The 25,969-nt window shown below is 50.4% G+C and overlaps 13 protein-coding genes across 13 annotated transcripts; 8 read left to right on the forward strand and 5 right to left on the reverse strand.

The window, feature by feature from the left end:
* Nucleotides 1-1,827: 1,827 nt before the first annotated feature.
* ASPVEDRAFT_113048 (MGMT family protein) lies at nt 1,828-2,202 on the forward strand (the record flags this gene model as incomplete). The annotated part of the gene is made up of 1 exon (XM_040805610.1): nt 1,828-2,202. A coding segment is annotated over one exon (375 nt), but the record flags the coding sequence as incomplete, so codon positions are not given.
* Nucleotides 2,203-2,648: 446 nt separating this feature from the next.
* Nucleotides 2,649-3,421, reverse strand: ASPVEDRAFT_84952 (C2H2-type zinc finger protein; the record flags this gene model as incomplete). The annotated part of the gene is made up of 3 exons (XM_040817628.1): nt 2,649-2,886; nt 2,949-3,352; nt 3,401-3,421. The coding sequence occupies 3 exons, from the start codon at nt 3,419-3,421 to the stop codon at nt 2,649-2,651; spliced, it is 663 nt and encodes a 220-aa protein (XP_040669266.1).
* A 2,168-nt stretch (nt 3,422-5,589) lies between these two features.
* Nucleotides 5,590-7,639, reverse strand: ASPVEDRAFT_133523 (uncharacterized protein; the record flags this gene model as incomplete). The annotated part of the gene is made up of 3 exons (XM_040807038.1): nt 5,590-5,650; nt 5,777-7,320; nt 7,385-7,639. 3 exons carry the CDS (start codon nt 7,637-7,639, stop codon nt 5,590-5,592), a joined length of 1,860 nt encoding a protein of 619 aa, XP_040669267.1.
* Nucleotides 7,640-8,031: 392 nt separating this feature from the next.
* On the forward strand, nt 8,032-9,178 carry ASPVEDRAFT_42973 (D-aminoacyl-tRNA deacylase). Its single transcript, XM_040812719.1, has 5 exons — nt 8,032-8,187; nt 8,237-8,415; nt 8,469-8,511; nt 8,566-8,792; nt 8,864-9,178. Exons 1-5 carry the CDS (start codon nt 8,181-8,183, stop codon nt 8,981-8,983), a joined length of 576 nt encoding a protein of 191 aa, XP_040669268.1. The 5' UTR covers nt 8,032-8,180; the 3' UTR covers nt 8,984-9,178.
* A 65-nt stretch (nt 9,179-9,243) lies between these two features.
* ASPVEDRAFT_73172 (peptidylprolyl isomerase) lies at nt 9,244-11,199 on the forward strand. The gene is made up of 5 exons (XM_040816192.1): nt 9,244-9,504; nt 9,574-9,641; nt 9,702-9,711; nt 9,767-9,853; nt 9,879-11,199. The coding sequence occupies exons 1-5, from the start codon at nt 9,489-9,491 to the stop codon at nt 10,850-10,852; spliced, it is 1,155 nt and encodes a 384-aa protein (XP_040669269.1). The 5' UTR covers nt 9,244-9,488; the 3' UTR covers nt 10,853-11,199.
* A 768-nt stretch (nt 11,200-11,967) lies between these two features.
* ASPVEDRAFT_30022 (ankyrin repeat domain-containing protein) lies at nt 11,968-12,681 on the forward strand (the record flags this gene model as incomplete). The annotated part of the gene is made up of 1 exon (XM_040810304.1): nt 11,968-12,681. The coding sequence occupies one exon, from the start codon at nt 11,968-11,970 to the stop codon at nt 12,679-12,681; it is 714 nt and encodes a 237-aa protein (XP_040669270.1).
* An 886-nt stretch (nt 12,682-13,567) lies between these two features.
* ASPVEDRAFT_53889 (uncharacterized protein) lies at nt 13,568-14,874 on the forward strand (the record flags this gene model as incomplete). Its single annotated transcript, XM_040814857.1, has 2 exons — nt 13,568-13,582; nt 13,630-14,874. The coding sequence occupies 2 exons, from the start codon at nt 13,568-13,570 to the stop codon at nt 14,872-14,874; spliced, it is 1,260 nt and encodes a 419-aa protein (XP_040669271.1).
* A 219-nt stretch (nt 14,875-15,093) lies between these two features.
* ASPVEDRAFT_42978 (MIF4G domain-containing protein) lies at nt 15,094-17,808 on the reverse strand. Its single transcript, XM_040812721.1, has 2 exons — nt 16,419-17,808; nt 15,094-16,362 (listed from the first exon to the last, which is right to left on the reverse strand). Exons 1-2 carry the CDS (start codon nt 17,782-17,784, stop codon nt 15,140-15,142), a joined length of 2,589 nt encoding a protein of 862 aa, XP_040669272.1. The 5' UTR covers nt 17,785-17,808; the 3' UTR covers nt 15,094-15,139.
* Nucleotides 17,809-17,947: 139 nt separating this feature from the next.
* ASPVEDRAFT_151996 (signal recognition particle 14 kDa protein) lies at nt 17,948-18,538 on the forward strand. Its single transcript, XM_040808287.1, has 2 exons — nt 17,948-18,019; nt 18,086-18,538. Exons 1-2 carry the CDS (start codon nt 17,993-17,995, stop codon nt 18,452-18,454), a joined length of 396 nt encoding a protein of 131 aa, XP_040669273.1. The 5' UTR covers nt 17,948-17,992; the 3' UTR covers nt 18,455-18,538.
* Nucleotides 18,539-18,681: 143 nt separating this feature from the next.
* On the reverse strand, nt 18,682-20,810 carry ASPVEDRAFT_42980 (uncharacterized protein). Its single transcript, XM_040812722.1, has one exon. It carries the CDS (start codon nt 20,518-20,520, stop codon nt 18,928-18,930), a length of 1,593 nt encoding a protein of 530 aa, XP_040669274.1. The 5' UTR covers nt 20,521-20,810; the 3' UTR covers nt 18,682-18,927.
* Nucleotides 20,811-20,942: 132 nt separating this feature from the next.
* Nucleotides 20,943-22,638, forward strand: usgS (transmembrane protein UsgS). The gene is made up of 5 exons (XM_040812723.1): nt 20,943-21,081; nt 21,127-21,233; nt 21,288-21,460; nt 21,515-21,908; nt 21,958-22,638. The coding sequence occupies exons 1-5, from the start codon at nt 21,024-21,026 to the stop codon at nt 22,312-22,314; spliced, it is 1,089 nt and encodes a 362-aa protein (XP_040669275.1). The 5' UTR covers nt 20,943-21,023; the 3' UTR covers nt 22,315-22,638.
* Nucleotides 22,564-24,000, forward strand: ASPVEDRAFT_84961 (acetamidase/formamidase family protein; the record flags this gene model as incomplete). Its single annotated transcript, XM_040817629.1, has 5 exons — nt 22,564-22,638; nt 22,686-22,704; nt 22,749-23,037; nt 23,090-23,363; nt 23,422-24,000. 5 exons carry the CDS (start codon nt 22,564-22,566, stop codon nt 23,998-24,000), a joined length of 1,236 nt encoding a protein of 411 aa, XP_040669276.1.
* A 186-nt stretch (nt 24,001-24,186) lies between these two features.
* ASPVEDRAFT_84962 (putative monooxygenase) lies at nt 24,187-25,639 on the reverse strand (the record flags this gene model as incomplete). Its single annotated transcript, XM_040817630.1, has 3 exons — nt 24,187-25,277; nt 25,334-25,534; nt 25,600-25,639. The coding sequence occupies 3 exons, from the start codon at nt 25,637-25,639 to the stop codon at nt 24,187-24,189; spliced, it is 1,332 nt and encodes a 443-aa protein (XP_040669277.1).
* Nucleotides 25,640-25,969: the final 330 nt, after the last annotated feature.

A 25,969-nucleotide genomic window follows, 5' to 3' on the forward strand; every position in this document is an offset into this window, starting at 1 on the left:
CCACATCGCATCGCATCGCAGCTCATCTTACCGTGGAACGTGCATTGTACAAAGTCGGCTCGCGACAGCCGCCGAACACAACCGGTCGAGGAAGAGGAACGAGATCTGCAGCATCGCATACTACATACATACTTTACTTGTATTGTATGGGGATTGAACCAGGGCGGCGTTAGTGCTACTGCTGTTTTTGTAACTTGAGTCTTTTTTTTAAACTTCGCATTTGTCCTTAATATATCCACTGCTCGAGTCATGAATCGGGATCCATTGAGTGCATTGTTCGCTGAGTCTTAAGAAGCTACCTCGGAGGATTCGCTCTACCCCCCACGCTTGTAGAAATGCCCATTGCTGATCAGCGCAACGTGCCGCTGGGCTGCGGTGCGATGGCTTGGAGGATCGAGTCTGGACTCGAGGCTACCCGGTCTAGAGGAGGAAAGACGTTTCAGTTGGAGGTGTGAGTCGATCTGCCATTCAGGGGTACAGTAGAGCATGCGTATAGTATTCATTTGAAATTAACTCTCAATAATTGATCCTGGGCTCCGGTTGCACTGCAACAGTTGCAACAGGCACTCGTGCACGGGACAAGCCAGATGCGAACCTGAACGTCAAGGAACGCAGAGTCCCCAAGGCGGCGGGCGCTTCCATGACTTCCATTTTGTTCGGGCCGGCAATCCGATCTGCGCCTGTAAATCGCTCGTCAATCGCTCTTAAATAAAAGAAACACGGCGATTGGCCAATTCCAGAACAACAAGGCCTCACTGTCAGCGCCAGCCAGCAGTCAAGTACAAATCCTGCGAAAATCACCCCCAGCCTCTTTATCTCTCTCTCCGTCCTGCTCCACCGTTCCATCTACCTGAGACTTTGTCTTTTCTGCATTTCTGTCACGATCCCTTACGGCAACCACACCAGGAACCATCCTATCAGTGACACCACGCCACGCTCTGAACCATCTCCGGCTGGACCTTGGTTGGATCCCTTATCTCCCATTCTACCTAAATTAGTCCCAGCCAGTCTAGAGCCCAATCAAGCAGGCAATCAACGGATCCTTCATCCTCATCTGCATCACATCCTGGTTCCAGAGGAAGAAACCGCGTCACACCCCCAAAACAGAAACAGACTAGAAGGCCGCCCGCAGCAGCGCTAGAACCCCGTCCAGCTTCCACCGCCCCACTGCTGGAGACCAACCTTCGCTCTCACGCCCACGGTCCCCTCGATCCAGCGAATCTCAATCCGCAGCCAAGGCCTTCCACCTGCAAGGCTGCACATCGGGTCTGCAGTTGTTTGCCCAAAGCCAACATGGCGCCAGGTTCGCTTCCACTTGCAACTGCACCTGCTGCTTCTCCTGCTCCACATTCTGGCCCCCACGGCAAGTCGGCCTTGGCTGACCTCGAGAACTTCTCAGATCCTTGCTCGGGTCTGCATCCTGGCTTGGACTTGGACTCGGTGTGGGGAGACGGTCGCGCGCTACGGAGTCTCCACAGGGAAAGGGCAGAAGATCATGACGCCATTCCTGATCCTGGCGAGTTCCATGGGCGTAATAGCAATAATACAACCTCGGCGTCGCAGTCGCAGTCGCAATCGCAACTGTATCCACAGGAACAAGGAGTAGTCCACAGCACTAGGGGAGATCCAGGTTCAGGTCCAGATCCAGGAACCACAACCGCCCTAGCAGAACACCAAACAATGAAACCCAAAGAAAGAGAAAGCGAAAAAGAAAAAGAACTCGGAACAAGCACAAGCACAACAAAAGAATCCACTGCAACCACAACCACACCCTCAGCCTCCACCAAAACCCAAAATCTAAATCAAAATGCGCCGACGTATCTGAAACTAACAAAGAAAATCCACCAACACCCCACCCTGACCCCCCTCCGCAAATCACTCTACGTGCTGCTCCTCTCTGTGCCTCCAGGCCAATGGACCACGTACGCTGCGCTGGCTCGACACCTAGGATCCAGCGCTAGGGCCGTCGGAACGGCAATGCGCTTGAACCCCTTTGCGCCGGACGTGCCGTGTCATCGGGTCTTGAGCGTTGATGGCGGGCTGGGTGGGTATATGGGGACGAGCCCGGCAAGGGGAAAGGGGGCAGGGTTCAAAGGGAAGGGAAATTTGGAGAGGAAGAGAGCTATGCTTGAGGGAGAGGGGGTGAAGTTTGATGAGAGGGGGCGGGCGATGGGGAAGGTTTTTGTTGATTTTAAGTCGTAGTATCGATCTACTTTACTAAAAGTGAGCTTTGATTTGGGTATATTTGTGATTGTTGCATTGTATTGTGTTGAAGAATAAATTGCAAATTGCAGTGCAATGTGCAGAGTGCACGCAAATCAGATGCCAGGTATCTCCAACGCCGACCGTCTATAGTGTATAACATGACATGTCAAAAGAAGAATGAAGAACGAGAGATAGAACAAAAGAAGTGAAGTAAAGTAAAAGAGAAACTAGAAGATAGTCTCGCGAGTCTCATCGTCTCATAACGCCGTGGAGTCCATGTCCAACAAGTCAAGTCCCATGCCGCATTAGTCGTCAACCATGAGAAAATGGAAAGAAAAAAAAAAAAAAAAAAAAGAAGCAGTATGGTATATAAAACAAAACGGGGTCTCAAGAAGAAGTCAAAGTATAGGCACATAGTAATAGTAAATCATGGTGAAGCGCATTTAAGCGACCTTCAGACGCTTTGCTGCACGACGCTTGGGAACGTCCATGTGGTGGTACGAGCGCAAGTGCTCGACCAAGTGGTCACGGCGAGGGAAGCCATTGCTATCCTTGCGCGAGCAGTCTGGGACAGGGCAGTTCTGGAAGACCGGGTAGTGGACGGTCGTCTGGTGTCGCTTCAGGTCGGCTGGGCGGGTGAAGCTCTTGCCGCAGTCGTCGCAGGCGTATGGTTTGGCAGGCCTAGTGTAGTACAGTTAGAATTGTGTTTCTTTTTTTTTCTTTTCGAACTGGAGGAGGTATACCTGGAGATGGGCTCATGGCTGATGTCAACAGGAGAGAACATGGATTGTTCAACTGGCATTGATGTTGGTGAGAACCCGGATGTTGCGCTCATGGGGAACGAGGTGGGCGTGTCCATCAAAGGCAGGGGCTCGGGTGTGTGCGTGAACGCTGGATTGAATGTCGGAGACATGTACTCGAAGTAAGGGCCGCTGTCCAGCGACGAGGGTTCGAACGCTGGCTGGCTAAGAGGGTAGTCGATGACGCTTCCCGGGCCTGTGCTGGTGCCGCCGCTCAGAAAGTACATATCCGGATAATTCAGGCTGTCATCACTCAAGCCAGAGTAGGATGAATTGGAAGAGTCGAAGGAGTAAGCAGAATAGGATGAGGAGGAGGGCTCCATTGGAGGGCAGGGAATAGGCTGGGACTGCGAAGGTCAGTACTGTGTAGCATAAGGAAGAGAAGCAAGGCGTACCATTGTTGGTTGAAAGGGCATCTTGAGTATTGGATCGTCCACGATGACCTGACAGGAAGGAAGCTACGTTGTGTTGAATCTGGGGAATGGAAGCATGGGGGGTGGGCAAGTTGGGGAGATGAAGCAGGTGACCGGGTGCAGGGAGGGCTTTTATAATGGGATTTAGGAGGGCTTGGGTGAATCGAGGACTCGTGGAAGTCATCAAGACGGTTTCGCACATGCATTAGCCCCAGCGACTAGGCCCGCCGTCAGGTTAGCGATACGAACACATCCTGGCCGAATATCAGGTGAGCAAGTGGCCGGCTCAGGCAAAAGATGGCCATGCATGCCGACTCCGCGCAGATACTGGACAAAAGAGCCCACACAGCCACCCCAGCCGAGCCGTGCGATTGGCACAGGGCGAACGAGGGATCCTTGCTAGCGTCTTTGTGCAGGCTAGCGTCAGCGCTAGAAAAAGGATCGAAGCCTTGGAACCTTCTGCCAGCCTTCTAGCGTGCTTCTGCACCAATGGCAGCGGCTGCAACTGCCCAGTGGCCGCCCACACGGGCCGATGAGTTGGAAGGAGAATCCGGACTGGCTGTTTGGCGTTGAGTGACTGGGCCCTTTGCGGTTGCATTGTTGTACTCCAGGGTTGACGTCGTCATAGCGATCCCCCACACTGTCTACTGCGTGGGCTGTGTAAGTCGGGAAGCCGGGAACTCAGGATGCTCGAGGGAGCCCAGAGGGTGGCAAGACGAGGGATGGAGGCATGAGGCTCGAGTTGTCGCCAATCAGCCTCGTCTTGCCAGGTTACCGACTCTCGCACTTCAAGGTTTCCAAGTACGGACGAGGGCGCTGAAGCCTGAGGGTGAACGTGCGGGATCGTCATTCGCTGCAGGCACTTGGACCTTGGGTCTTTTGCCCTTTGGTCGGAGGGCCCCGATGGACCAAAGTACGCACTACGCAAGAATACGAGTCATTAGAGCATCTTCAGACGCTCTTCACACGACTGTTGAAGCGCCGGGCCCTGCGTGCAGTCGGCACGATTTCCGCGGCGGGGCGTTGAGGATCCGCACCAGGAGCGCCAGCCTTGTAAATTGAAGCGTCATCGCGATTGATGATGAAATGCGGAATGATGGAGGGAGGAACCGGGTCGACTAACTCGAGTTGACTGCGCGGTTCATCGGGAGGCATGGAGGGTGTGGGCGTGCGCGGACGAGCGGTCTGGAGGAGGCTGACAAGGCAGACTCTCGCGGAGAAAATACCTCAGGGACCGCTTGCTACTCGCTAGGCCGAGTTGCTTTGCTCGTTCATGATCACTTTCCCAGTTCTCTGATCTTGCTCAAGCGATCCTTCTTGCTCGTCGCGCTAAACGAAAATCCCTCACCAAACCTCGATGAGGCAACAATACAGCGTCGACAAATATGATGATCGGACTAGTGTAGCTTCACCAGCGTTCGAGATGGACTCTCGATCCTATTTTTACCCAGGTTATTCTTGTCTAGCACGCGCGATTTCTTTTGTTCTCTTTATTCTCTGTTCTCTTATTTTCCCGGTTTTTTTCTATTCGGGTTTTTAATTATTATTCCACTTTACCCGATTTATTATTTTATTTTTTTCTTATTTTTCTTGTCTTTGTCCTCGCCGATCAGGGCCCTTCACCCTTCACAGCCACCATCAATGCCTCCTCGATCCTGGCTTTCATATTGCATTCACCACGAGGCCCGTGTTGCTTCGCTGTGTCTGTGTAACAGTCTACAAGAACCCCCCTGTCACTCTACGCCGGATGCCCAAAGTACTCTGCAGGCATACGCTTTTCGTCCTTTTCGTCCTCTGGGAAATGGGCATGTTTCTATTTCAATTGGTTAACCAAGCAGCAGCTCAAGACATGGCTGCATGTCCATCAGCCGCCACTAAAGAACAGCGTTGAACTCCCTGTCCCGCAGACCCATTCATAACACCTGTTCCTGGACCCATCGAGATACATACAGTAATAAGGAAAAGAAAGAAGAAAAAAAAGAAAACCGTCAGCTTCCGTCTCACTTGCAGCGAAGGCAAGATCAGACCCTTTTCTCCCACCGAACAACAATCAGGATGGAAAAGTTTCCCTTTCGATGTCTGCTTCTGACTAGACAGGTGACCCCGATCAAACCCAATCGCCATCCGAAGGAGGGGAAATAAATGCAGGGGGTGGGAGTACAAGGTGAAGACTACAACTCGTCCTCCAGGTACTTGTAGACAAACTTGAAATCTGCCTTGCGTCGGTTCATCCTGCAGCCTCTGTTAGAAAATAAAAAAAAAAAAAAAAAAAGAAAGAAAGAAAGAAATGGGAAAACGAAAAGAAGGAGGAGGGGAAGCTGAGACAGCCAGACGCAAACAGGTGAATCCAAAACTTACCAAGTACTCTCGTAGTCGAAGAAGCGATATGTGCCTTGCTCGAACTCCTCTGTTATCGTCTTGGGTTCCTCATGTCGCTGGAACCATGTCTGGTACTGTTTGTGGAACCTCCAGCTCTGGTTCTTCAACGCCTTTGCCGACAAGTACTGCTGATAGGAACCCTGGCGATAATAGAACAAATAAAACAGGGTGTCTGTGTCGATCCGCCCTGTTTCATAGAGACGAGGGTCGTCCAAGATGGCAAGTGGCTCTTGCGGGTAGTAGAGAGGCGTGTTGTACGGGTTCTGGGGCTTGTAGTGACGCGGCTTTTCCGAGTCTCCAGGTTCGGGGCAATTGGCTGCGGAGGCCGTGAGAAGGCGCTGCACTGAAGGTGGCTGGCTTGAGGGGTTGGCCGATGCGCGACTTTTGGTAACTTCAAACGAATGGATCAAATCTTGCAGACCAGGGGGCAGGTGGTAGATAGACTCTTCTCCATCTTCCCGTTGCTGATTCTCTTTACCAGACTGCTCTCCGTTGGCAGCGGCTTGTGGTTTCGTGGTGGCAGTTTCTGCCTTGTCCATCGCAGGTGTCGTCGGCACCGTATTCGACGCGCTGACGGCAGCTGGAACCTTGGGACTGAAAGCAGGCGTCCGCGAACGGCCCTCCTCTGCAACTATCGCTGCTGTAGGTGTGGCCTTCGACACGGGCTGTGCTAGTGACACGACAGGTGAGGCGGTAGAGGAAGTTTTCGAGGCGGGCACTGCAGCTGGGAAGGCGGGACTAGCACCTGGTGGAGGAGGCAGCGGGGCGATGCCAACGCCGTTTTTATCGCTTGCAGCAGCTGCTGCTGCTGCAGACGCATACTTGAGCGTTTCACCAGGCAGGCGCGTGGGAGGAGGTGCAGGTTTCATGCCAGATGTCGAGCTACTGGAACTGGACGGGTGCAGAGCTGCCAGAACTGGAAGAGGGGATTTCATCTGAGCAGAAGGCCTGCGGTTGCTCGTGGCAGTGACTTCGGGTTTGGGCTTGGGTTTTGGTTCAATCTCTTCATCCTGCATCGACTGAGCATCTTGCGACGATACTTTGTCGTTGTCACCGCCTCCGAATGGTGCTTCGGCGTCGTCGCCAATATTCAGATCGTCGTACAGCGTCTCATCCTCCCCAGAGTAGTCAACATTGTTACCATCCTCCACGTAGTATTTGATGCTCTCTTTGAGATCTGCCACCGGGGCCGTTTCGATGTTTCCATTCTGGAGTGATCGTAGCAATAGTTCCAGCTTATTTACGTGCCATTTGTGACGTTCAATGAAGTGTGCAAGGTCTGCCAAACGGTTGTTTTTGGCAACGTCCTTTTTATTTTTCTTCATCGACATTTGGAGCGACTCCTCTTCTGCCTCCATCGCCTCTATTTTCTGTTGCAGCTCATCAACCATGTTGGACAGAAAATCGCAGGTCTCAACCTTTTCTTTGTCTTTCGGATCGAGTCGTGACGCCGCAGATAGGCCTTCTTTGGAATATGCTTTCGTCTTCATCTCCTTCTCGACAGCCTTGAACTGCTCCATGCACTACAGTATGCTCCGTCAGTATCGATATGCAAAAAGCCAACCCTGCAGGTCCTGTGGATCTCACAGTCTCAATGGCCCTTCGCTGCTCAAGCAGCGGCCCCTTATCCTTGACCTCATTTCCAGACGCCCATGACTTGATCTGATCACGATATCGTTGAAGCTTCTTGATCTCTCGTTTCAGGTTCTCCTCGAGCTTGTCACGTTGTGTGGGATTGTTAGCGACACGGATCTTCTCGTAGATGCCTTCGAACGTCTGGATACCCTCCGCGACTTTCTTGAAGGTCTTGTCTATCTCCTGCTGCGTCTTGCGGGACGTCATCGCCGCTGTCTGTTGCTCATGCGAACCGCGGTGCCAAGAGATGAAATTCCGCTGCTATCGCTCGAAGGGAGATCGGGGTCGTTTCAAAAACGGTCGGATTGAAGTCGGAACCCGAGGGAAGGAATGTCTGTGTTGCCCGGCAATTTTGCACTTCAAAAGTGTCTGTTGTGACAGTAATAAAAAGCCTCCGCTAGCCTGTGAATGTCAATTACTCTTTCCGGTGGGCCACGAAGCTGGGGATGTCGCCAAGAGTAGAAGGCGGTCACTTTTGGAAAATACTGCCCACAGCCTTGCCCAGCTGGGCTTTGCGCGGGGAAGTTTCTCGGACTGTTCACTGCTATTCCGTTGACCTGGTTTTAATTATTGTCTAAGCTGGATTTATACTGCTTCCTATTATATAACTGAATTGCCTGTGGAGCTGTATTGTTTATTCAGGGTTGGTGGTTCTCGCTACACAGTGGCTCGTCTCCGCCCATGACCGCCGGCTAATGTATGGCATCTCAACAACAGCAACAAACGGCAAGACTATTTGACCAACATTATGAAAGGTCAGCAAACAACATTGTGTTACACTGCCTCATACTAATTCCTGTGCAGCTGTTATCCAGCGGGTTAAATCCGCCTCCGTCACCGTCGATGGCCAGCTTATCTCCAAGATTGGACGGGGACTCCTTGTGCTCGCGGGAGTTGGCCGGGAAGACACAGAAAAAGACATAGACACAATGATCAACCGGATATTGAAGGCGAAGCTATTCCCGGCCGAGACAGACAAACAGGCAAGTGGATTGCATTGGATTCTGAACTAGGCTAACCAGGCCGGTCGCAACAGTGGAAAAGGAATATCCAGGATATCGATGGCGAAGTACTTTGTGGTATGATTACTGATTTTTTTGCCCTCCTTTCATAGCGCCAACTAAAATCTCTAGTTTCTCAATTTACCCTTTTTGGCCAATTGAAGAAAGGCAAACAACCCGATTTCCACGAAGCTGCCAATGCCGAAACGGCACGCAAGCTATACGACTACTTCTATAAGCGCCTCGGCGAGAACTACAAACCTGAACGGATTAAGAACGGTGTCTTCCAGGCGATGATGGATGTCGAGCTTATCAATGATGGGCCGGTGGGTGTAGACTACCGCAGTGAGGATGGGGCGGTTAGCTCTCACTTCTCCAGTGGATTTCTCAAATTCTAATAAGGGCAAGGCTGACTGTATTTTCTCTTTAGGTTACTATCGAGGTCGACACACAATTACCGAAGAGAGAAAAAAGCGCCGATGACAAAGACTCGGATTCAAAGAAGACAGGAACCGTGGAGTTCAAGCTCCCCGCAGAGCTTTTAGAGTAGACGCAGAGTACCGACGGACTCAGGCCATTATGATACCCTTATGACTGTACATATAGACAGCGTGCATTTATAGAACCATGTCCGGAGCCAGCCACAGGAGGCTAATAGTAATCAAAATACTAAGTCGACATGATCCACTGCATCTCAGCGATCATTTTAGCTTGATTTAATTAGAAACACCCACTACAGTTAGACAGGTAATAAAAGAAAATAACAATAGCGCTGAGCCCCTCATCTTCGGTAGCTAGCCCCCCTGTTTGGGATTAACGATTGGATTCACAGCTTGCAAAAGTTGGGGTTCGTAGCGCGAGTCATGGAAGGTGATGGAACTCTCTGAAGCATCGGAGCTGGCCATCTCCAGCCCACTTTGGCCTCTCTTTTCCCCCTCCAGGCTTTAATAACTTCCCTCTCTCGTCACCCCTTTGGTCGCCTATCATTTGTCCCTACTTCCGTCTTCTCCGTTTATACCAGCGTTTCTACAATACCCTTCTCTATCCCCACAACCATGGCTGAATCCCAGCGTATGTCTTCCAGACTTCCCCGCTTTGCGATCCAACAAATTCCAGTCCGTTAACAGAACTCAACCTAAGGTCGTTTTCGCGTCTTCTTTGACATCCAAATCGGCCAGCAGAAAGCCGGTCGCGTTGCTCTTGAATTGGTAGGTCTTGTGCCTAAGCTGACTCTCATGACTGTCTTTGCTAATTGCCCCGCTTCATAGTTCAATGATGGTACTGTCCACGGCCCGTACAGCGGTTTTTCGTTCCCTTTCTGACCAGATTCTAGTCGTCCCCAAGACCGCAGAGAATTTCCGAGCACTTTGTACTGGCGAGAAGGGAGAAGGAAACCAGGGCAAGCCCCTGCATTTCAAGGGTATGGCGAGTCTCTACACCAATAGCTATTCAGAAACCTAACCAGTATCTCCTGTTAGGTTCGATCTTCCACCGAGTTATCAAGCAATTCATGATTCAGGGTGGTGACTTCACTGCTTTCAACGGCACTGGCGGCGAGTCGATCTATGGCGAAAAGTTCCCCGACGAGAATTTCGAGCTGAAGCATGACCGTCCCTTCCTCCTTTCCATGGCTAACTCTGGCCCCGGCACAAACGGCAGCCAGTTCTTCATTACTACCGTTCCTACTCCTCACCTAGACGGCAAACATGTGGTTTTTGGTGAAGTGCTCAACGGCAAGAGCGTGGTCCGCAAGATCGAGAATTTGCCAACTCAGGCCGACAAGCCTCAATCTGACGTGACCATCGTGGACTGTGGTGAACTTACCGGGGACGAATATGAAAATGCGGACAAGCAGGTTCCCGATGCTACCGGTGACCCATACGAGGACTTCCCCGATGACCACCAGGGAGAGGAGCTGAGTGCTCCAGTGTGCTTCAAGATTGCTTCGGAGCTGAAGAATTTCGGAAACACGGCTTTTAAGAGCGGCGACATCAACTTGGGTCTTGAGAAGTACCAGAAGGGTCTACGCTATCTCAATGAATTTCCGGAGCCGGAGGAGGGAGATCCCAAGGAACTGGAGGCTCAGATCAAGTCTCTGCGATTCACCCTCCACTCGAATTCTTCTCTTCTCGCAAACAAATTGGGCCAGTTCAAGAACGCGAAAACCTGGGCTACGTACGCCTTGGAAGTTGCCGGTGCTGCTAGCGCAAAGGATGCGGACAAAGCGAAGGTCTACTATCGCCGCGCGGTGGCTCATACCGGACTCAAGGAAGAAGATGATGCTCTGAAGGACCTGGAGGCGGCTTCCAGCCTGGCTCCTAGCGATGCCGCGATCTCGGCCGAGACTGCTAGAGTCAAGAAGGCCATCAAAACCAGAGAGGCTCAGGAGAAGGCCACTGCTCGGAAGTTCTTCTCATAGACAAAATTTCTGTGGTTATGATTCATGAATCTTTCTCATTCCCCACATCCTCCAGCGCCAGTTATTTGCATAGAAAGTGACGATGTTCTCGGCTCCGAAAATGGGCCTCGCAATTCTGCTTTCTCCCGTATCTGGGCATGTGTGGTTTCAGTGTTCCCAAGCCTTTTACAGAACTTAGTTCGATAGCATGGAGAAATAGGCGCACAGTGTTACTTCTTGTACCGTCCGTTACATAGTGATATGTAGCCAAGGTTCTAAGCAATATAAGAATATCTCCTTGCATATGGCAGTACTATATCAGACCATACCAATGGATTCTCTAGAGGTGGGTATGATCCCTCAGTGTTAACCTTGCTAATATAGTGAATTGCTATAATGTTGTAGAGCAAAAGGGTCACTCTATCGTGAATGTCAGACGTAAACGTACTAGGGCATTGACACTGACAGATCTCCAACACGCGCTTGATGTTGAGCTCCACGAGCCATTTCTGGATGAGGAGAACCTACCGGAACCAAAAGACATGCTTGCTGCATGCGCCGGACTGGCAGCCTACGACGAGAGAAGCCATGTGATTCGCTTAGTCCACTGTACTACGCAAGAATACTTTGAACGGGCATGGTCTAGGTGGACACCGCAAACGCATTCCATTATTGGGAACAAATGTATCACATACTTGTCGTACCGTCCAAGACAATAGGCGATTTCTTCTCACGCCTGAAGAAATATCCACTTTTGGAGTACTCCGTCCAATCCCTGGCCTACCATTCTCTGCGACAGCCCGTGGATGAAGATATGATCCTGTGTCTGCTGAAAAACAATCAGAAGGTGTTATCATACAACTAGGTTGCCTACTATTTTCAAGGGAGGTCGGACTGGGATGACATACGTGAACCCACGGGCATTCGCTTAGCTGTAGAATTGGGCCTTGGGTTTGCTGTCGAGGTTATGTCAAAGACTACTACGTCAATTGACATTAAAAATGCAATTGGAGACACCCCCCTAATAGCTGCGATTGGAGGGGGACAAGAGGGCACCACTAAACGATAACAGCAGAGAAAAGACCGTGGAGCTTTTGCTCGGCAGCGGTGCACAAACCACTCAGGGACCGTATAATATGAGTGGAGACAAATATACAGAAGCATCTAGTGCTCATGAACATGAATCAGCACTATGGCTAGCCGTGCAAAAAAAGCACGAAGGCATTGTACGGCTACTGCTACAATATGGTTCTCCCGAGCTATACTCTACGCAAAGCACCAATTTGCTGGTGGAAACAGCTATCAACTCTAATCTCTCCGGCATTGTTCAGGTTCTTCTTGAGCACGTTAATGGGGGATATGTACTGGACAAATGTGCCGAGTTACATTTGTTCCAGGCAGCAAAGCTGGGGTTCGCGGAGGTGGTAGAGTTGCTTCTAAAGAAAGGAGTCAACATCCACTGCAAAATTGTTGAGATGTCACAATTGCACGGTAAACCGGTTTATGAATCGACTGGGAGTGAATGGGGAACGACACCACTGACAGTTGCCGCAAAAAATGTTAAGATTCTGTTAGAAAAGGGAGCTAGATGGGTCTTTAAAGGAGACCGTACCTCTCTGCTGGTTGACGCCGTTCAAATGGGCCATGCAAATATAGTGAAAATATTTTTTTTTTGGAGCAAGGTGCCGATTGCGAAACTCGGGACCAGGTTGATGAGTGGTCACTCCTATTATTGGCGGCCAGTGCTTGCCATGAAGAAGTGGTCCGAGTCTTGGTTGGCGCCGGGGCGAACCTCAATTGCAGAGCACAACGTCGGTCCATTTCAGCATCGTGTGGGTATGAGGGAATAGTCAAGGTCTTACTGGAATCTGAAGCAGACCCCAATATTCCTGATGACCATGGCGCAACCCCTCCACTCAGAGCAGCAGAATCCGGTCACAATAACATTATCCAAATTTTACTGCATCACGGAGCCGATGTCGATGCTGTGGACAGATCCAATCGAACGGCTGTATTTATTGCTGCTCTCAATGGGTACAGCATAGCTACTCGCACTTTGCTAATTCATGGCAGCAAGGCGATATATAGGGCGACATCCGCAGGCCGAAGCCCATTTTCTATCGCCAGTGAGCACCACCCATTTCATATATTACCGATATTTCCCTCCGAAATGGCTTCGTCGAATGAGATGAGATCATCACCAGGGGATAGATGCACAAAACAGACCTATCGGATGGGCCAGGGTCGGTGGGTGATAACGAAGCTGATACAATTGCTGCTGGTTATGCCCACTATCTTTGTAACGGATGTGATTTCTGGGTCACTGAGCTAGATGATCGTTAGCCGCTGTGGCATATACAAAGAGGCGCTTGACTTTATCCTCCTCTGTCCGGAATGCATTGCAAGTGGGATATACTGTCACGACAAGTTACACATGCTTGAAAGGGGAAAGTTCATACATGGGAATTGGGAAGCATCACAAATCATTCGGCCGTGGTACGGCAATGGAGGCTGTGGAAATGGGAATGGGGAATGGGATATAAATTATAGAAGCACTCATTATATAGAGATGGGTAGTGCACTAGATCAGAAAAGGAATGGAGTTGGCGCACGGGCCAGGACAGTGGTTCTACTGTGTAGAGCTGGGGGACTCAACATCGACACCTGTCAACCACAATTTAAGTCGTGCACGTTTACCATGATGTGATAGCTATTTATATCTCAGAATCTATCTCAATGCCGTCCTCAAGAGTAGGTCTTCTTCGGCCCTGAATGAAGTGAAACTCATTTACTATTAGACACCATTACGCGCGCCTCCCCGCAGCAATGCGCGTTCCCAGTTCGCCTCAACCCCACGGTTTCTGTTCTCGCAGAGACCAGTAGCTCGGCAAAAGCGGGCAGCGGACAGAGACAATATTCTTCCAAAAGATGATACAGGCCTGCCTCAAGAATCACATAGGGCTCTAACTCCTGCCCGTGATCCGCCGTCGCGCCGAAAGGAAGTGATTGAAGATTCCGGCAGCGATTTGGATCTAGATGAGGACTCCCACCAGAGGACTGACAACGGAGTCAGTCCCAGAGGCACCCCAGTTAGTCCACTGCCGGACACGAGCGAGCTAGATGCAGAGATTGAGGCCCTTTTTGGTCCCACGAGCAATCGCCCTAAACGACGCCGTGTCTCTGATTTAACAGCGCCCGCAACTCAAAGGAGAAAGCCATATGATACCATCGAGACTTCTCCTCCAGAGTCATCATCATTCGCAACGGATCCTCCTTCACCATCTCTGCCCTTTCGTGTGACTCCTCAGAAGACACCGCGACCTCCGGCAACACCTATAACTGGCAAATCGTCCGCCCGAGGTCACCCACGCTTCCTTATCTCTTCGTCATCTCAAGCACCACCAAAGCCGAAATTCTCGTTGCCTCGCTCTCCATCCCCAGAACAGGCGGATAATTCAAACGCTATTCCAACCCCGTTCTCTCCATCATCTCGTACACTCCGCCGCCGTGGCCGGCAGCGCTCATCCGGCCCAAGTTATCTTCCTGGCAGTATGGCAGCCGAAGTGCGCAGCTGGGTCCTAGAGATGGGAACAAAGCGAGAACAGCAAATTCAAGCTACCCTTGGTCGCCGCAACGAGGAAGATTCGCACTCGGTTAACACCAACAGGTATTCACTGATGCTTCGCATAAGTAATGTCCGTCAATCCGCTCTTAGCAGTTGCGGTCCACTGGCATTCTTACAGGGTCAAACTATGGCATCTCCCGAAGATTTCGATCCAGGAAACAATGTTACGAAAAATGTCTTACTCATAGGATTCCCTCGTTTGCGCGCAGGTGAGATGCGGACCTCCTCCCGTGTACCTGGCCTCGAAGCGGGAGATGTAGTAGGTGTCCTTCGGGGATTAGTCTGGGAATTGGGGGTGAAGAGTGATACAAATCATATACCCGATCATGAGCAGATCCTACGCCGTGAGAGTGAACGATCTCCGGGATTGGGGAAGTGGCTTGTAGGGATGGAATGGGAGGTTATATCGCCTACATAGTATACCGTCATTTCGTCATTTCGTTATTGACTCGAGCGTTTACAAGCGAACCCAAGTTATATGATATCCTGACGAACAACATATTTAGCCTGAAATCCTTTCCTTGTTTTTCCAGAAAAAATATATATATATATACTTCGTGGCAAGTCTATCAATAAATATATGTACAATGCAGTCCCTTTTTAAAGACCCAAAATCACATTCAAACCATACGCCTGGCTCTAAAACCCCAAATATAAGAAAACGGGTATACAGTCGAGTGGAATCACAGCGCACCCTCATCAGCCTCCACAACCTTCAACGCATCAACAGCAACCCTCACTCCCCATTTCACCATGGCCTGCTCCTTCTCGGAAGCAACAATGTCTGTCTTTGCGACAACCTTTTTCAAGAAATATATACACCCCTTAACAATCTGCGGTGTGTCACGAGTCCGCATGAAGATCTCCACGAGAGGTTTTTCATCGAGAGCTGGTTCTTCTTCGTCCTTTGACTTCGATTTCGATTTGGATTTCTTCTTCTTCTTTTGTTTCTGTGATTGTTGGACAATGCTTATCATGAGGAGCTCGACAAATGTCTTTGTCTTTGGTTGCAGGTATGCAAAGTTAAGTGTTTTCAGGATTCCAAGTGTGAGTGCGCCATCCGCGATAAGGGAGGCGTACATCTTTGCAAGGTTGACGATCGCCTTCATGGACAGCGGATTTTCTTCGTCTTCACCCTGCAGACCAGCTTCGTCTTCGTCATCTTCGTCAAGATCCCCCGTTTCACCCATGCGCTTGAAGACGTTCCATAACGTGAACATGAATGAGACTTTAATGCGGCGGCCTAATTCCCCGCAGAGTCGGCGCGCGATTAGCGTGTAGTAAGGGTTATGGGCGTCTTCTTCCATGGCGCAGTGTGTGAGGACGCGAGGGATCTCGAACTCCTGCGCCCGTTTGAGGCGGAGTTTGAGGAGGCGAACGTGTGCATCCTGGTAGTCTGTTGCGGACATGATAGCGACGAAGATGGAGCGGCGGACATCGGTATTCATGCGGTGTGCTTTGGCGATGGAGCCGAAGTCTGGTTCACCATCGCTGTCATCTTCCATCGCGGCGCCGGCTTGGTTGCTTAGAGGGAGGCCAGAGAGTTCCTGCCGGGCGGACTCGAGAGGGTCTTCTCTCCAGCTGGCACCGACAAGCCACCATTTGCCCTTTTTGGAGGAGTTGTGGATGTCGTTTCTGGAGATACTGATAGGTTCGGAGGCACGAATGACGCGCGAGTTGTTGAGGGAGCCGAGGATTTTGCGCATCTTGGTAATATGTTCTGAGGCGACGGTCGAGATAGCTCCAGATTTGACGCGGTTGTTTTTCAAGTCTGTGATTGTGTCGATCATGAATTTTGTTCGGACGGAGAGAGAGGCCTCGCCGGCTTTTGCAACAGCTGGCTGGATGAGGAGGACAATGTCTTTGAGCGATGACGGGTCATCTTGTCGAAGTTGAGGGCCGGAGTCTGATTGAGTAGTCAGTTATTTAAGTCACGCTGATTGTTTATAAAGGCGAACGTACTTCGGATGACCTTGAGAAGGAGCTCTGTATTGTCCTCGTTAATATCTTGCAGAAACAGCCGAATATAATCAAATATCAAAGTGCTTCCGACAACGTGGAAATTGTAGAGCTGTGATAAAAGGGAGATCAAGTTGATAGTCTCTTTCCCTTCAAACTTGCCCCTTTCATCTCCACTTGCATCAAATGTTTCCACAATCTTTTGAACAATCTCTGCCCCGAAATCCATACCCATGATCTTGTATATGGCTGCGATGAAACCCGCATGCAGTATAATGAATGTATCATTAAGAGCAGATCTCTCACAGATGAGTTGGAAGAGTAGAGATATTAGTGTAGAGGTTACGTTTTGGCGAGGGTACTCGCGATAGAGCTTCTCAAATTCCGCCAGAATGGAAACGAGGTTCGCCTCGGACAGCTTGTTTAGCTGACCTTGCGCTTGTCTCCTCAGTCTGGTTAGAGACTCAGACTCAGAGTTCGATGCTGCTCGTAGTGACGGCGGAATATATTTCGCCGGCTGGCTCTCTGTCGGGACGGGCGCGATATAAGGGTTTTCTCGCTTCTTTGGCGCTGTCTCCTCTTCTTCGCTTTCTGCATCCTCTCCTAGTAGATCCATGTCCTCGTCTTCGTCTTCGTCCTCGTCAACATCATCGAAGTCTTCTAGGTCCTCGTCGCTCATTTGGTCACTATCAGACTCTTCAGGCTCGTCAACAGACAGGCCTTGTGCCTTTCTTCGCTTATTCCGCAACCAATCGTCCGCCTCTCGTTTGCGTTTCCGGCCTTCGTCCGCAGATCCTTCATCCAGTTCACCCAGCAAATCGTCCAATCCATCATCCGCGAAAGCTTTGGGGGTCTTGCCCTTTTTCAATCCAAGCTTTTTCTCAAGCGCGGCAATCTCCGCATCGTCTTGCTCCAATTTGTCTTGCACTGCTTTGGATACCTTCTTGCGCGGAGCATTGTCCGCTGCCTTCTCCTCTCGATCGCTAGCGTCATCTCCAGATTCTAAATCCCGTACGGCCTTGGGTTTCTTCGAGGTCGAGCTGGGCTTTTCCTTCTTCTGCTTCGCAGCCTTCAACTTTGCCATGACATCTCCCTCCTCTTCATCAGATCCGCCTTCGAAATCAGCCCCGTCATCAAAGCCATCAAAGTCACCATCGTCGTCATCGTCGTCATCGCCATAGCCCCGGCCGCCAGTATTCCTCTTCAGGCCTGGTCCTCGCCCTTTCCCCGCCCGCTCGTCTCGCCGACGATCCTTCCGAGAAGCTTGCTCGTTCCGCTTATTCTTCTGCTCGCCGAAGCGGTCTCGGATCCCGAGCTCTTGTCGGAGGCCTCGAGGTAAAGACGTTGTATTATGCCTAGGACGAGGCATTTTTTGGTGATTATCTGAGTTGATTGATCTCCAGAAAAAAGAGCGGAGCTATAAAAAAATATCAAAATATGGCCAGAATTTGATGGCGGAGCGGAAGGCGGTGAGGCTGAGGCTCGGAGATTATTCCCCCACAGTGGACAACTGAAGACGACAAAAGGTGTTGGGAAACAATTGCGTCTCGATAAGCAAAGATAATTCTCCAGAAAAAATGCCGGCGCCTCTTGGACATGAAGAGGTATGTTATTTTGGTGCCATATTATTCGCCTATATGATACAGTGTTGCTAACAATCTCGCCACCAGTTCTTCAACTCCCTCACAACTCTCCTCACAAATACCTCCCAAAAGACTAAGGGCTCGGTTTACCTAACCCAGAAACCGCTGTTGAACTCTTCATCCTCAGACACCGACAAACTAAACCAACCGTCAATCCTGATCCGCGCGTCAGACGGGAACACAAACTCCAAAAATCCAAAGACGCACCCTGAGGTCAAAGACAAGAAGAAAAGCAAATCGAAGCTCTCGACAGTTGTTCAACAAAGCGAGCTCGAGACGTTCTATGCGCGATATGCGGAGGTCTGTAAAGCAGGGATGACAGGGCTTAAAAAGCGAGATCGGAAGTTGAAGAAGGCAAAAGCCAAGGGTGGTGCAGGGAAGGTTGTGAAGGGTTGATTTTGTTTTTTTTACGAGAGGGAATCTGTCAGAACTGCATTCATGGCGTTTGGGACTGTTTCTTTTCCTTTTTTTTTTTTTTTTTTTTTTTTTTTTTTTTTGTGGTATACCAGGCTGTTAGCATCCGCCACGCCGAGCTGGTTATGGCCTTGCAGAATGTTTGATAAATATTATAAACCGCTTTTTGTCTAGAGTTGCGATCCTTGAGCTAAAGGATCTCTAATCAAAAAGATGGCAAATGTTATATCATATGGTCATTAATATCGGAACTAGTTAGGTATGCTAAAATACAGGTGAACTTGTCTAGAAATACAGGCAAGAAGAGAAGCGCACTATGCAGGGTATACAAAAGCAGAAATCCAAAGATGATGATCATGACGAGGCGTTATCATGGAAGCGGGAAGCAAGGAGGGAAGAATTGCGCCGGTCAAGGGGTGAAGGGAAACAGTCAAATGCTGGAAGGAGTTCAAGATCTAACCAGAATCCGAACCGAGGTGACTCTGATCTGAAACCGACGGCTTTCTTGGGAACTCCGGTGCAAGTGGAAGATCGTAATCATCCACAGCCTCATTGGAATAAGAGGCCTGGCGCTCGAGTTTGCGGTGAAAGTCTCCGACAGGGGAGTCAACCCCCGGACCTATGACAATCCGTGCCGCAATATGGATCAAGACTATGAGCAGTTGAATAGGTGGTACTAAAACCAGTGTAGCTGTCTTCTGAATTAACGAGGCAGCATCATGTTTCTCTGTGTTGGCGAGGATTAGCGTAGCTGCCGGGGGCATTGGTGATATTTCCCTCTCTCGTGACGCTTTTGAGCGGCGGCGGAATTCAGTGCTCATGGTAGTAAGGTTCGGGTTTGAATCGTTAGACTTTGCGCTGTTAATGCTGGAGAATGATCCCGGTGTTCGGGGCAATATAAAGTTCTGTTCGGGGCTTAAGCTTTGTACAGGGGTGAACATCTGGTCTGTGCTTTTCTCTCTATTGAACGGCGGTTTCAGGGTATCTTGACTTTCAAACTCCTCTCTATCCGACGGTTCCTGCACTTCTTGGAGCTTATCTTGCGCCAAATGTTTATCGTCTGGTGATGTAGGAGATGGGGGTGTCAAATAGGGTTCTGGCGTAATATCCATTGAGTGGAACGAGTCAACACTTGACGAAAGTGGCAACTCCGGTTCATCCTGAGACTCAGGCGTGTCTTCAAACCTCCCCAGCAAGGTCTGGAAGCTTTGCTGTACCTCACTCACTGATCGCCTTGGCATAGTCGATTCGGGTATATTGATGGGCTCTGGCAATTGCTCGTGATCATCCGGAATTGTCTCCAGTTTCGTATTACTACCTCTCGGGGTGAAGCCACTGCCGTCGGTGGCAGTCTCGTCTGTATCCTCGCCTGCACTGAGTGAATCTGGCGTGGCAATTCCTTTTAAATCAAGGGGCTCCTGACAGTACGTCGGCTGTATAGGAGCACTTTCTCTTCGTCCTTTGGGGCGCCATGCTTTCTTGCGTCGGGGAACTTTCGCCTCCTCAGGAATTTCAACCGTGAACCCACGTTTAAAAGGGCACGGTGTGACTTCGTAGCGGAGGATCTTTGGTAAAGCCTCTTTCATTTCAGTAACAAGCTCTTTGTCATCCTCGGTTTCGTTCGGCAACTCGATCCGGTAGTATGTGAGGGGGCGGATGCGCAAAACAAACGTGGATTCCCTGTCCACGCACCAACACTGAGAGTTCTTTAGGATCGCGTGGACCACGCTTCCACATTTCAGGAACACGGTCGATCCATATACCTTCTCCAACCTCAGTGGCGCGAACGCGACCGTTCGCTCTGTTGGGGATCGCCACGGCAGGGTCTCGATGGTATCAACAGGGTAGTCAAAGTCGGACGGCGCAGTACTGGAGGGAATCGGCACTATAGATCTAGGGGAAAAGTGAACGACTTTTGCCGATGGGTGGTAAAAGATATCATTCTCGGATGGTTTGAACGAGTCGGATTTGCGTTGGATGGATGGGTTCAGGTTGGTAGGAAGCGTAAACGACCGTCGGGGAGGTGGCGCTTCAAAAATGTCGGACATGATCGCTCATGGGGGTTCGAGAAAAACAAAGATTACATTGATGTGGGAAATGATGAAGGAGCGAGGAGAGAAGAATGAAGGAAAGATGCTCCGCTCAGCTGGGGGCAACAATGTTGTGGCTATGGTAAGGAGCGAAGAGCCATTCTCGGACGAGCTCTGGGCAGTATCACGGGTCAAAGGTCAAAGAGAGGCAAATGATGCCAGCGACAGCACTAGTGAAGGATAATGATAATCATCAGAGCGCATAGTACAAACCAAGCCCCCTTAGTGCCGCATATTGAATGCAGTCTATCTGCAGTTGATTCTGCGTCTGGGGTCGATTTGAGTGGGGCATTCCGGCCTTTAGATTCAGGTGTCGAACAATCATGTAAGCGCTCCAGGCCTGGCAGGCTGTCACGAATCTTTCTCTAACAAGCCACTTGCTCCAACCTCTGTTATTCTTTTATCTATTACTAAAGCTGAACTGTTTTCTGGCCACTTATATTTTGGCCTCGACTCTCGAAATGTCGAATTTTGAGCCGAATGCTGTTATCCGCGGCTTCCAGCTGACCGTGGTTGGCAGTAAGTCATCCAGCCCACTTGATGAAACAATACTGACCTTGCAAGCTGTTCGTGCCTTAATAAATCCAAGGCTGTTCAAATACGATCATTTCCGACAGGCAGCTCTTGCCATAGGCATTGGGATCATCATCCAACTTATCATCCAGATCCCGGTATGATCCATTATGATACGCAGCAGCGGCGAGTTACTGATATGTACCTTTCAGATTGTCGCAGTCAGGTTGCTCATCTGGACCAGCTCATGGGTTGTTAATCTGGAGGATGCCACCTGGGATGACAGTCTTCTCAGTGGCTTTGACTTCCTGAACAAGTCCGTCTTGCAGGTCCCATTCCTGCTCATGACGTTACTGAGATACATCACTCCCACTCTCGATGAAATGTAAGTACTCTAGAAGCTGAGAAGCAGTAATTAACGATGCACTGACTGGTGTAGCTTCATGGAATCCTTAAACTGGGTTGATACTACCTATGTCCAGAAGCATAAGACCGACGACCCCAAAACTCTGCGCGCCATGTACTATCCAAATCTAGTCCAATATTCGACCAAAGTCGAAAAGGGCCAGTCCAAGCCGGTCTTGGAAGCTCTTGTGGCATTCGCCAAGAGATATGGACGCAAGGTTGGCATGCTTTTAGGAATCTATCTCGCCTCTCTCACACCTGTCGTGGGCCGCTTCGTGATGCCCGCAGCCTCGTTCTATACCTTCCGCAATGCGGTTGGAACTACGCCGGCTGCCGCCATTTTTGGGTCCGGAATCATCCTTCCCAAGCACTATCTCGTCACTTTCCTACACAGTTATTTTGCTTCTCGCAGTTTGATGCGAGAATTGGTATGTGTCCAAGAATTCGTCGCCGGACGCCCGACTAACTCCACAATAGCTCGAACCATACTTCTCCCGTGTTCGATTCACCTCTGAGCAAAAGCGCCGCTGGTTCAAGGATCGCGAAGGGGTTCTATTTGGCTTCGCGTTTGCGTTCACATTTGTCCTGAAAATCCCCATCATCGGAGTCCTCATGTATGGCGTAGCCGAGGCTTCCACCGCGTATCTTGTCACCAAAATCACCGACCCGCCACCCAGTCCCGCTCAAAGCGAAGGCTTCGCAGAAACCCAAGTTATGTGGAAGAATAAGCACGACTTCCTGGAGTTGTCCCTTGATAAGCTTGACAAACTGAACGTGGCCGCCCATGAGCAGGACACACCAAAGCCCGAGACCCCCGGGCGGAAATTCGCCTAGACTCGTCTACTGCTCTAAAAGCCTGTTTCCCAATCCAGCTGCCTGTTCCGGCATTGACTACAATTGCCGGTTTTGATAACACTCTTGATAGTAGACGATAGCATAATAAAAATAAATGATTGGTACGAAGATGAGGGGAAGGCGTATCTGGTGAGGGGCACGTAGTATCTACCGTACTTATACTACCTCAGACGTCCCAGCCTGCACTTCCTACAATTCTCCGTCAAAATTCATCAAGAGTAAACCATTATGGGCATCAAAGGCATCCGAACCGCTCTCAAAGTAGACCTGGACAAACCTGCTCGGGAACAAAAGGGTCTTCACGTAAGTTTTAGCTGTACGTCGCATCTAAACTCAGCTGACTAGTATAGAACCGATGGCATCCGGATGGTACGCTTCCCTTATTATTTATTGAATAAATCTCACAAACCAAGTCCCTAGCTACGGAGCGATCGCAAACAATGAAGTCGTCAAGATCGAATGTCTAGACTGGACCGGAGGACAGATCAAGAACAACGACTCTGCCGATGACATCAAGAATGTCGACTTGACACAGATCCACTACCTCTCAGGTCCATTTGACATCGAGACGGCTGAGCCTGGCGACGTCCTCCTTGTTGAGATTCAGGACGTCCAACCCTTCGAGGACCAACCGTGGGGGTTCACAGGTGTCTTTACACAAGAGAACGGTGGAGGGTTTCTCGATGAGATTTACCCAAACGCGTCAGTTTTCTTTCTTTAGGTACAAGCCGCAGCTCTTAGCTAACGTAACCAGTGCCAAAGCCATTTGGGACTTTGAGGGCATCTTCTGCTCCTCCAGGCACATCCCTCATGTGCGCTTCGCGGGCCTTATCCATCCTGGTATTCTAGGTTGCGCTCCGTCGGACGAAGTCCTGGCTGAATGGAACCGGCGCGAGGGTGAACTGATCGCAACCAATTCCACTAGTCGTGATGTTGCAAAGCCCCCAGAACCACTGAACACTCACGCTGGTAACGCAGATGAGGCGCTAAAGGCGAAGATTGGGCGCGAGGGGGCGCGGACTATTCCGGTATAATTCTTCCTTGTCCACCTTATTACCTCCATTCTCACCAAAACAAATTATATAGGGCCGCCCCGAACACGGAGGCAACTGCGACATAAAGAACCTCTCTCGAGGCTCCAAAGTATACCTCCCTGTTCATGTTCCCGGCGCCAAATTCTCTGTCGGGGATCTTCACTTCTCACAGGGCGATGGGGAGATATCCTTCTGCGGAGCAATCGAGATGGCCGGCGTGATTACCATCAAATTTACTGTAATCAAGGACGGCATGGCCAAGATGGCAATGAAGTCACCCATATTCCATCCTGGCCCAGTTGGACCACAATTTGGACCCGGCAGATACCTCACTTTTGAGGGCTTCTCGGTCGATGAGAAGGGCAAGCAGCACTATCTCGATGCGACGGTTGCTTACCGTCAAACCTGTCTCAGGGTTATCGAATACCTGCGTCGGTATGGATACAGTGATTATCAGATATATCTGCTGCTCAGCTGTGCGCCGGTGCAGGGGCATATCGCCGGTCTGGTGGATATTCCCAATGCCTGTACAACACTGGGCGTGCCCATGGATATCTTTGATTTCGATATCCGGCCCGAAACAGATGTGGTCAAGCAGGATATGGGAAGCTGTGCTTTTACTTCTGCTTAGAGTTCTAACTGATAACTGCAGCATCAATCCACTAATTCTAATCGTTGAATTCATATCCATTCTATTCAATGTTATGTACACATTTAATCATATCCACATCATGCCAACTTGTTTACACGCGTAGACCTAACTCAATCAGTCTATGCAACCCTTTTCCTGTACCAGAGAGACAGTAGGATCAAGAACCTACGCAAGTCCAAAATACTCCGCAAACCTTTCCTCCGCCTCCTTCACACAGTCAAACCCATAGATCTCCTTTTGCACGTCCGCATCTGCCCATTTGTCCGGCACAGGGCCCTTTCCAGCCTTTAGTGCTGCAAACTGCTTATCGCGCTCCTCCTTCGCTGCTCCATCACCCAGATGCAGTGCCCGCCCACTCGCAGCCGCCAACTCAACAAGCGCATATGCTCGGTCCTTCCTCACCTTCTCGTAAGCCTTCAATGCTTTGTGGATGCTCTCCGGGTCCGTGGCAGGTAACTTTGAAAGCACCACTGCAAGAACAGCCCCATCCTCAATTGCCTGTGCCGCACCCTGAGCTAGATGCGGCAGAGTCGGGTGGCAAGCGTCACCAACCAGGGCCGTCGACTGATGAACCCACGTAGGCAACGGCTCATGCGTTCGCAACTTCCACTCGCAAACCTCACCCTCAGGAACATAATTCAGCATACGCTGCACAAGCGGGCAGAAATCCGCAAAGACACCGAGCATGGCGCTTTTCGACCCTTTCGTCGTGTAGGTGGCATTCGTCGCAGCTGCGAAGTTGCTATCCGGCTGCGTCGTGCTCAGATTGTAGATGGTGTTGTTGGAAACCGGGTACGCGATGATATGGCGCTTCTCACCGATCCAACGTGTGACCTTCGTGCTGTTGATTAGGGCCAGCAGTTCTGGGTCCTCGCGGATTTGGTCTTTGTGGATCATGATTCGGTATGCTGCTTGTTGCGTGTCCTTGACGTCGGAGGTGATGCTTAGATCGCTGAGCATGGCGACGCGGACAAGCGATTTGATTCCGTCGGCGCCGAGGAGGACATCTGCGATGCTGGTGTATGGCTGCTTAGAGGTGTCGCGTGGTGTCACTGTGAATGAAGGCTTCGGGCCGAAGGATAGGACTTCAGAGACAGAGGTCGCGAAGTGGAAGGTAATTTTGTCCGAGTGTTTTAGGCAGCCCTGGTAGAGCCCGTTTGCGAGGGAGTAGCGATGGCCGACCATGTGCTTGTATCCGTATGTGGATTCGATATAATGGAGGTCAACGTGGGCGAGCTCGGTGTCGGAAGCGCCGACTTTCTTAATTGTTAGCCAGCGCAGTCTGCGTACGAGATTAAGATAAGCGACAAACCTCGCACACTCGTCTCCTCAATATTCACGGCCTCGGCCTCAATTCCCTTCCATACACCCAGATGATCCAAGACCCGGGCCATGTTAGGCGCGAGCTGGATACCCGCGCCGACGAATCCAAGGTCTGACGCAGTCTCATAGACATCGATATTCTTAAACCCTTTTTCAGCGAGCGCGAGCGCAGCCGTGAGACCGCCCATTCCTGTACTCATTCTTTAGTATTTCCTTCACAAAGGCAGTTAAGTGTATGTGAGGCAGAAAACGTACCAGCGCCCAGAATGGCTATCTTCAAATCTTGCGGTGCCATTTTCTGGGATTCAGTTATTAATTGTGAATTAATTTAGGTTGAATATTCTCCAAACCCCAGTTGAAGGGTGAGGAGCAGATGTTGTATCCAATATATTCGAGCGGCGGAACAGAAATTAGCCGCAGTCTCCTCTTCCCCACGCGTCCCACAATCCGCACGTATGGGGGGCTTAGTGGCAATTCAATTGAGGGGCCATGGAGAAGACATCCATAGGGGAGAAAGCTTGGTATAATAGGATTCGATTTGGAGTTTTGCTGGATTAGATGTGGGTTCGGCGGATAAAATAAATCCAACATTCATGGCCTGCATATGCACCCCACATCAAGTACA

This window comes from Aspergillus versicolor (genome assembly GCF_001890125.1).
Source record: "Aspergillus versicolor CBS 583.65 unplaced genomic scaffold ASPVEscaffold_6, whole genome shotgun sequence".
In the NCBI taxonomy this organism is placed as follows: Eukaryota; Fungi; Ascomycota; class Eurotiomycetes; order Eurotiales; family Aspergillaceae; genus Aspergillus; species Aspergillus versicolor.